Below are 8,668 nucleotides of genomic sequence, written 5' to 3' on the forward strand. Positions count from 1 at the left end.
CTATCTTTTATTTAATCAAATAGAAGTAAAAGTTTAATTTTAACGTACTTAACTCCACTCCCTGTGGGATCGACCTCACTCCTAGTGAGTCTACTACTTGAAACGATACGTACACTTGCGTGTGCAAAATATCGCAACACTCGATCTACATTACACATAGTTATCATTAGCGAAAATCATGTAAGAAATAAACGGAGCACCACGAGCAACTTGACAACTAGTGATCGAATGTTTTCTCTCAAAATTCTTTATCATTGCAGAGAAACCTTCAGCACAAACTATAAAAATATAAGGTGAAATAGGATTACCTTGCCTAATACCCCTTGTAAGAATAATAGGACCCAAACTTCAACCCTCATGAACCACATTATACCTTACCAAGTTGACACACTTCAAAACCAACCCAACCCACTTATCTACAAACCCCATCCTCAAGAGCATGGACTCCAAAAAAGGCCACTCCACCTTATTGTAAGCCTTACTCATATCCAGCTTAACCACCATATAACCTTCCTTCCCTTTTTTCTTACGCTTCAAGTAATGCATAATTTCAAAAGCCACCATAATATTATTCAAATTGAGATGTTCTGTGATAAAAGCACCTTGACTTTTAAAAATCACCTGACGTAGCACAATATTCATCCAATTTGCTAGCACCTTAGGACCATCCTGTATAATACATTACAAAGCGAGATAGGTCTAAGTTCATCCATTTGAGAAGGACTCTTCTTCTTTAGAATCAAGATAATATTAGTATCATTTATGTGGTTAGGAAGATAATCGATATTGAAAATACGCTGAATAAAGTGAACCACGTCCCCTTTAACCATGTGCTGAAATTTTTGATAAATACTAGGATTCAATCCATCCAGTCTCAGTGACTTGTCAGAGGGCATTTGAAACAAAGTCTGTCGTACTTTTTCCTCTTTAACCGGTTCTAATATAGCACAATTTTGCACATCCAAAATAGATGGCTTTATACCCTCAAAAATATTACCCAACTCAAACTCAAGCCCAAAATAAATTAGAAAAATAACTCAACATCACATTCATAAAACCATTTTCCCAACCCACCCAAACCCCATTTCCATCTTGCAACTAATGAATAGTATTATTTATCCTTCTAGAACTGGCTTTTGTATGAAAATATTTACTATTTCTATCACAAGAATTTAGCTAAAATTTCTTTGATCTCTGTTTCTAAAAGGCTTCCTTTTGAGAAAATACTTCAAGCGAATTTCCTTCGCTTCCTTAAAGTGCTGGAGCGATTAAGGATCTCTACCTTACTTTTATCGATTCAACTAGTTTTTATGGCTATTTATTCAAGCATTGAACCCCCTAGTAATATTCTTGCCCCATTCAAACAACACCTTACCACACAAAAGAATTTTAGCTTGAATATCCAACCCACCCGATTGACCCCAATAACAACCCACAATCTGGGCACACATAGACTTTATAAGCTAGATTTTTTCAAACCGCAAAGGTGCTTTACCAATGAAAGATTTAAGAACACCCAAATCTAACAATAAAGGACAGTGGTCAGAAGAATATAAAATTATAACTTAATAACTTTTACCTCACAGAAGATTTGAACACACTCAACTGTAACAAAAGCCTTATCTAGCCTCTCCTCAATCCAGTTATTCGAATCTTGTCTCCTCTCCCATGTGAATGGGTAACCTTGAAGCTTAAGATTAATAAGGTCGCAATCTAATAGTATTTTAAAAATCCATGATCAAAGTCTCTGAATATAAACGACCACCCCGCTTCTCTAACGGGCTTCCCAAATTGTTCATACCACTGATCAATTAACACCAAATCAAGGAACTTTGACCTTTGAATAATTGGAAAAGTGCACACGTCTTATATTTCATATCACTACAAGGTTCCCCACAATTCCCCGTTAATCTTTAGTGAATCATTTTCAGTATTTTAACCTCCACATTAATATAATTATGTAAATACCCCTGTACAAATATCACTTTTGTCTTTTCAAAAAGAGCTAGCCCCCTGCTACGCCTTTGGGCCGCAACACTAAAATAACCTTCAAAGCCCAACTTAACTCTTAGCCTCTCCACAACCTCCTTACTACAAATTATCTTGCACAAAAATAATAAATTGGGTTTCTTATTAGACACTAGGTTCATTAAGAATTAATTAGCCCATTTGTTCATAGGCCTACGATAATTTCAACTTATAAGACTCATAAAGTTTGGCAGGCCTAAACACCAGAGCCTGCCAATAACTCATGTTTTGAAAGTCCATACACATCATCCACTTCTTCCATAAGAATCTCATTTAGAAAAGCCTGGCCCACATTGCCCTCTTCCACCCATTCAACCTCACCCTCCTCCAACCCGTCCCCACACTTCCTTTGGAATCCACAACTTGGATCGTTTTAGAAACTAATCTTTGACTTTGCCCATTGACCTCTAACACTACATCCTCAATATCTTGTCCCACATTTAAACCTCCCCTTTCCCTCCTATTTTCATGGTCAACAATCACTAAAACTGCTTTTCCACAATCATACTTTAATTGCCCCATGATTTGTGGTGATTAGCCACAAGTGAAACCATGGGCCCATGAGTTGTCTCCCCTTCTTCCTAACGGGATGGTACCACTGCCAGTTAGGGATGCACATTTCCTCCACAGGGATGGGGCCCGCGGGGACCTGCCCCTAATGAGTCGGGATTTTCCGTCTAAATGGGGAACGGGGCAGGGACGAAGATTACTTTTTGTCTCCGAATGTTAAAAAGGGAGGGGACGGGGATCACACTCCCCGCCCCGACGGGAACCCGTTTAGTATTTTATCTTATATTTCTAGTAATATTTTATATTTTATAATTTATAATTTATGTTTGTATTTTTTTAGTATATTGGTATCTTTTTATGAATTTTAATTTGTGTTTTGGATAATAATTAGTTTATTGAATAATAATTAATGTGTAATATTTTAATTCTTATGCATTTTAATATTTTTGTATATTAAAAATTATATAATAAATTTTATTTTTTTATTAGGGGATTCTCCACCCCATTCTCGCTCCCATTAGGGGATTCCCCGCCCCATCCCTGCCCCCATTAGGGGATTCCCCGCCCCATCCCAGATAAGAGATAAGCGAGGATGTGGATTAAAATCTTTAACGGGGATGGGGACGGGGTGGAGCACTCTCCCCAATTCCCTGCCCCGTGTGCATCCCTACTACCAGCCCTCCTATAACCACCTCCTCCTCCAACCGTAGCCATTTAGCCCCGATAAGATTCTATTTTCTTTGTTATTAATTGGTATATATAGTAAAAATACTATATATTATCCTTAAAAGTGAGCATTAACTGATATTTATTTGTGAAATTATTTTAGTCATTTCACTTTTTCTTATTTTGTTAGACTCTTTTTTTTCGCAAATTGGAAGGGAAAAAATTTGGTGGGTACCACACCATATTTTTCTTCTCATTTTTCGTTTCTTTTTAATTTTCCTTCTTAACAAATAACTCAATTTCATTTTTTCTTCTCACTTTTCTCTCCTTTCTTTTGTTTTCTTCCACTTTTCTTTTCTCTACCAAACATAGGAAGGTATTTACTTTACAAAATACAAAATTAAAAATACATACATATATATGAGTGCACTTTTAATGGGTATTACCCATGAATGGATAAAATTAGAAAATTTTGAGTTTTTATGCTTAATTTTTTTTATCTAATTAAAAAAATCTCTCATTTTTATATCATATGGGCTGAGATTGTTCCATCGGTAAAAAAATATTTTTTTTAAAATTTTTTTTAGCAAGAAAAATAAGAAAAAAAAAGTTGAGTTTGAGTTAAATATTTTTGTATGAACATATTTTTGATATAGTGTAAAAAGAGATATTTTTTGATATTTTTTTTTAATTAAGTAGTTAAATTAAGCATAGAAATTCAAATTTGTGATTTCATTATTCGTTATTAGATCAAAATTCGACAGTTTGATATTTTTAAAATTAATATTTATAGTTAAATTTGTTTAGTAACCATTCATGGGTAATGCCCATTAAGAAGTGTTCCATATATATATACACTATAAAAAATCTTACTTTTAGTAACAAAAATTGTGACTAATTATAAATTATTATTTCTATGTTGTGACTAAAAGGTCCGTGATTAAAGGTATTAGTCACAAAAATTACAATTATTTGTTGTGACTAAATGTATTTTTTAGTCACAATACTTGTTGTGACTAAAACTAAATTAGTGACAACTTGTAACTAAATACTATGTTTAGTCACAAATAATATTTTGTTGTGACTAAAACTCACATTTAGTTACAAAAAAAAATTATGTTGTGACTAAAAAATTGTGATTAAAACTAACAGTTTTTTGTAGTGATAAATTTACATTGGTTAAGCTAAAACGTCTTGGTATGACATGGTTATAACACAAAAACTAAATGTATCATTTAAATTTATTTATTTTGGTATTTTTATTTTTGTAGTTTTTAAGACAGAAGTTTACAAATAGTTACTTTATAGAAAAATTATAAGAAAACCAATAAGGTCATTGGTTACTATAATGAAGTAACTGGTTACCGTTCCCATATTTTTAATTTTATTTTTTATTTCCATTCTATAAATTAAATAACTTTTTCTGAAAATAAATTATATTTTTGTGCCCATTGTATAAAAACTCATAAAAAAATATATAATTTTGTCTTTATTTTGTATGGTTTTACCATTTCATTGTGTTATGAGTCAATAATTGATAGCCATAAACATATCCTTGAATAATTTAATAATAGAAAATGTTAAGGAGTATCTTAAGATACTAAATACTATTAAGAGATGGTATATACTATTATTAACGTATTTTAATATTAATTAAATCTAGTATATTTTAATTTAATAATTATATGAAAAATTATTAACTGTGGAGCATATTGAGAAATGTCAAATAATAGTGACCCCTTTCAATAATTTAGTCAATAGTCAACGTAATTTGTAAGTTTGGCAACCACCACATCTGTTTTTTTCAATTATGATAAGGAGATAGTCAAGTTTTCAAACGTGAACATTTAAGATCGCGGCTAAGCTAATTACCAAATCATATGCCACTTATTATTATTATTATTATATAATTGGTTTCTACTCTCAATTCTTTTCTCCAAGTTCAACCCAGCCTTCTTCAAATAAAACCAGATAATAACCTCAAGCATTTCTCTTTAGGTAATGTAGATGACTTAGATGAAAATAAGGTAGTTATTAATTTCTAGCGAGTGGTTCTTGTGCTTAGGTCGAAAATAAATCCAGAAGCAATACCATATATAATAATCATGAGCAAATTAATATTGTACCAACCAATTGTATTCTTTTAACATAATGAGCTAAATATAAATATACAAATTATATACAAATTCATAATTGTATAAAGTATTTTGGTGACGTGCCTCATTAATCAATTCATACACTATGAAAATGATGTATGTTTTATATATTTCTTTCTTTGTTTTAATTTTTAAGTTTAGCTGTTAATAAGCGGAAAAAAAACTTTTAAGTTTAGCTTTGTATTTCTTTGTCTTAAAGAAAAAATTTCTCTGATCTTTTCCTTCAATTCATTTTATATTAGGGATTTTTTTCTTCACGTTTGCTAATTTACTAAAATATTTTATCTATGAGAAATAGCTCACCCAGTAATGTTTTAATAATGTACATTACATTTAAATTAGCTTTATCTTCATCATAGATCTTTGTAACGAGTGTAGTATTGTTATTAGGTATCTTAAAGTATTTAATGCATTATAAATAATAATTAGTAATTTTTATATGTTATTTATTAAATTAAAATATACGCCACTATTAATCTTATTAATTTTATCATTTCAAAAAAAAAAAAAATCAATTTTATGGTGGAAGCTAGCAATCAACTTTATTTGTAAATTGTTTTACAAATAATATACAAAACAGTATTTTTTAAACATTGCAAACGCGGCACCTCGCTCGCACATACAATCATTATTAATAATTAAGCCAAAAGTAGTACAAATGGAGAACTTCGTATACATAGGTTGAATCACTGTGTGGGAGTCTTGACTCAATTAATTGGCCCCATAAAACATATATAAGCATAATATTATTTTCTCATCCCTACCTCACTACTGAGCTACCCTGTGACTTTAATAATTTAGTTTAGTATATTTGAGAATGATCTATGATATAAAAGCCGGTGTTGAAAAAAGAGAAAGATACGGATCGTGAAGTAATCTGGTCATCAATTAACTTATGATCGTGCATGGCAGCATGGGATTAATTTATAAAATCTTTGAGTACAGAGTATTTGAATGTCAAGCCTTCATTATCGCAAGAAAACTTTAACTTGATTAACTGTATGATCTATATCATATATAAATATAAATAATACTTTTTTTCTTGGTGAGGATCGATATAAAATATGTGAAAAATAAAACATTTTATTCAAGCCAATTCGGTAGAAAAAGTATAAAGATATAAGGGTAAATACCATTTTGGATAATATGTTTAAAAGTTATGAATTGGACCATATGTTTTGTTAAATGATAAAATAGACCTTGTATTTTTTAAAATAGTACAAATAGGACCCTGAATTGATTTTTTGTCAAAATAAAATTTAATTAAAATCCGATCTAAAAGTGGTATGATAAAATTATTTACATTTTCTGTATTTGTTCGTATTAGAAATTATTTTCAGATTATATTAAAAAAAAAAGTTATCAAAAATTAAGCTCAGGGTTTTATTTTTACTGTTTTGGAAAATACATGGTCTATTTTGTCATTTAACAAAACACATGGTTCAGTCAGTAATTTTTGCAAAACACATATTTACCCACGATATAAATATATATATTTTTTTAAAAATAAAATGAATAATTACGGCTCAAAACGCGTTGGTTGGCTGGCCAGGAGAGAGTGACCTCTAAAAAAAGAAATAAATAATAATAGAAAAGATCTACCTGGTCTCTTTCAATTTTTTTTTTTTGATAAAACTAATGGTCCAACTGGAACTACCATATTAAACAAATCAGGGTCCAGCCGTTGACTATTACTATAATATTACATAGAATCCCTAAAATTAAATATTAAAAAATCTAATTATATATATTTTATTCAAATTTCAAACAAATATATATATATAGTTTAGAGAGAGGTGATGATGATGATGAGAGATTCAGAGTTACAATTGTCCGTAAAAGTTTCATTAATAAAGGTGAATAAAATGAGAACTAAAACTTGGCCACGCCCACTATTATTTATCCTTATCGTATTGTTCGTTTTCCAGACTAATCTCCATACCACCCATGGTGACGTCGGCACCTCAGCTCATTACTCTCCTCCATATCTCCGTAAGTAGTAATTAAGTAATCCATCTCTCTCTCTCTCTAATGTAAATTATTAATGTTGTTTATTTATGTATATGTATAGCGACGGCGTGTTACGACAGAGACTCATCGCAATTTCCGTCGAGTAATTTGTTTGGGGCGGCTGGAGATGCGATCTGGGACAATGGGGCCTCGTGCGGAAGACAGTACCAAGTGAGGTGCATCAGCGCATCCCAACCTGGTACTTGTATCCCGGATAAGACTATCCTTGTCAAGATTGTCGATTACGCCGGTTCTTTGGTTTCCGCTCCCTCAGCCACTGGCACAACCATGGTTTTGTCCCAAACCGCTTTCGCTGCAATTGCCAATCCAACTGCCTCCTCCATCAATATTGAATTTCAGCAGTAAGTCTTTTACTTTTACCTATTACTTTTATTAATTTTTCATTAATTACAATGAAAGTCATTTGATTGTATGTATATGTGTATATGCAGGGTATGAATATGATGATAAAGGAGAAGGAGAGGGTGAAATTTGAAGCTGAGAATATTGGAGCACTATATATGTAATTTCGATAGGGGAAATTGTAATTATTATTGTCATCTTTGATGTACAAATATTGGGTTTATTATTATATAAAAATATGAAGTGGGTTTTATTTGGATTCAGATGGATTTCATAATTATTCATTCAAATAATAATTAATATTAATGATAAATAAAGTATTAGACGTTTCGCAATTACAAGCAAAGCGAGCTTTCGTGTGTGCTTCCTGTTTTGGAGGATTCTCTGGCCTAATGGTAGGTACCACCACGTATGTTTACGTTGTCTCACTTATTGTTTTGGTATATCGTATTCTTTTGGACTAAGTCCAAGTTTGATGTGTTGGTACTTGGTACAAAAATATATTATTGAGCTATAGGAGATTAGGGCTTGGAGCCTATTATGCTTAATAAGTAGTTTTATCTCATGGAATTATACGATTTAACCGATTTTTGGGTGATAAAACTCTTTACATATCACTAAATATTACTCTTGTTAAATTACGTAAATGGCTAGTTTGGTACGCCGTATTGTAATATATTGTGTTAGATTGTGTTGTATTATATTGTATTGTATTAGTATTATTTAATACAATACAATGTTTGGTATTGACTTGTATTAATTGATTGTGTAAAGTTATAACATATTTTTAATACACTCGATCCCAACACCAATTACGGGTTCGGGTTCCAGGTTCGGGTCCGAGTCTCGGTCCCGGTTTGGGTCTGGGTCCGGGGCTGGGGCCAAGATCGGGGTGCGGGTCCGGGTCCGGAGTTTGGGTCCAGGTTCGGGGCTGG

General features: G+C 31.8%; 1 protein-coding gene across 1 annotated transcript; it reads left to right on the plus strand.

Annotated features, from left to right (window-relative positions):
* Positions 1–7,125: 7,125 nt before the first annotated feature.
* LOC115704767 (EG45-like domain containing protein) lies at positions 7,126–8,050 on the plus strand. Its single transcript, XM_030631972.2, has 3 exons — positions 7,126–7,352; positions 7,432–7,732; positions 7,823–8,050. Exons 1-3 carry the CDS (start codon positions 7,160–7,162, stop codon positions 7,827–7,829), a joined length of 501 nt encoding a protein of 166 aa, XP_030487832.2. The 5' UTR covers positions 7,126–7,159; the 3' UTR covers positions 7,830–8,050.
* Positions 8,051–8,668: the final 618 nt, after the last annotated feature.

Source organism: Cannabis sativa, chromosome 1 (assembly GCF_029168945.1).
Source record: "Cannabis sativa cultivar Pink pepper isolate KNU-18-1 chromosome 1, ASM2916894v1, whole genome shotgun sequence".
In the NCBI taxonomy this organism is placed as follows: Eukaryota; Viridiplantae; Streptophyta; class Magnoliopsida; order Rosales; family Cannabaceae; genus Cannabis; species Cannabis sativa.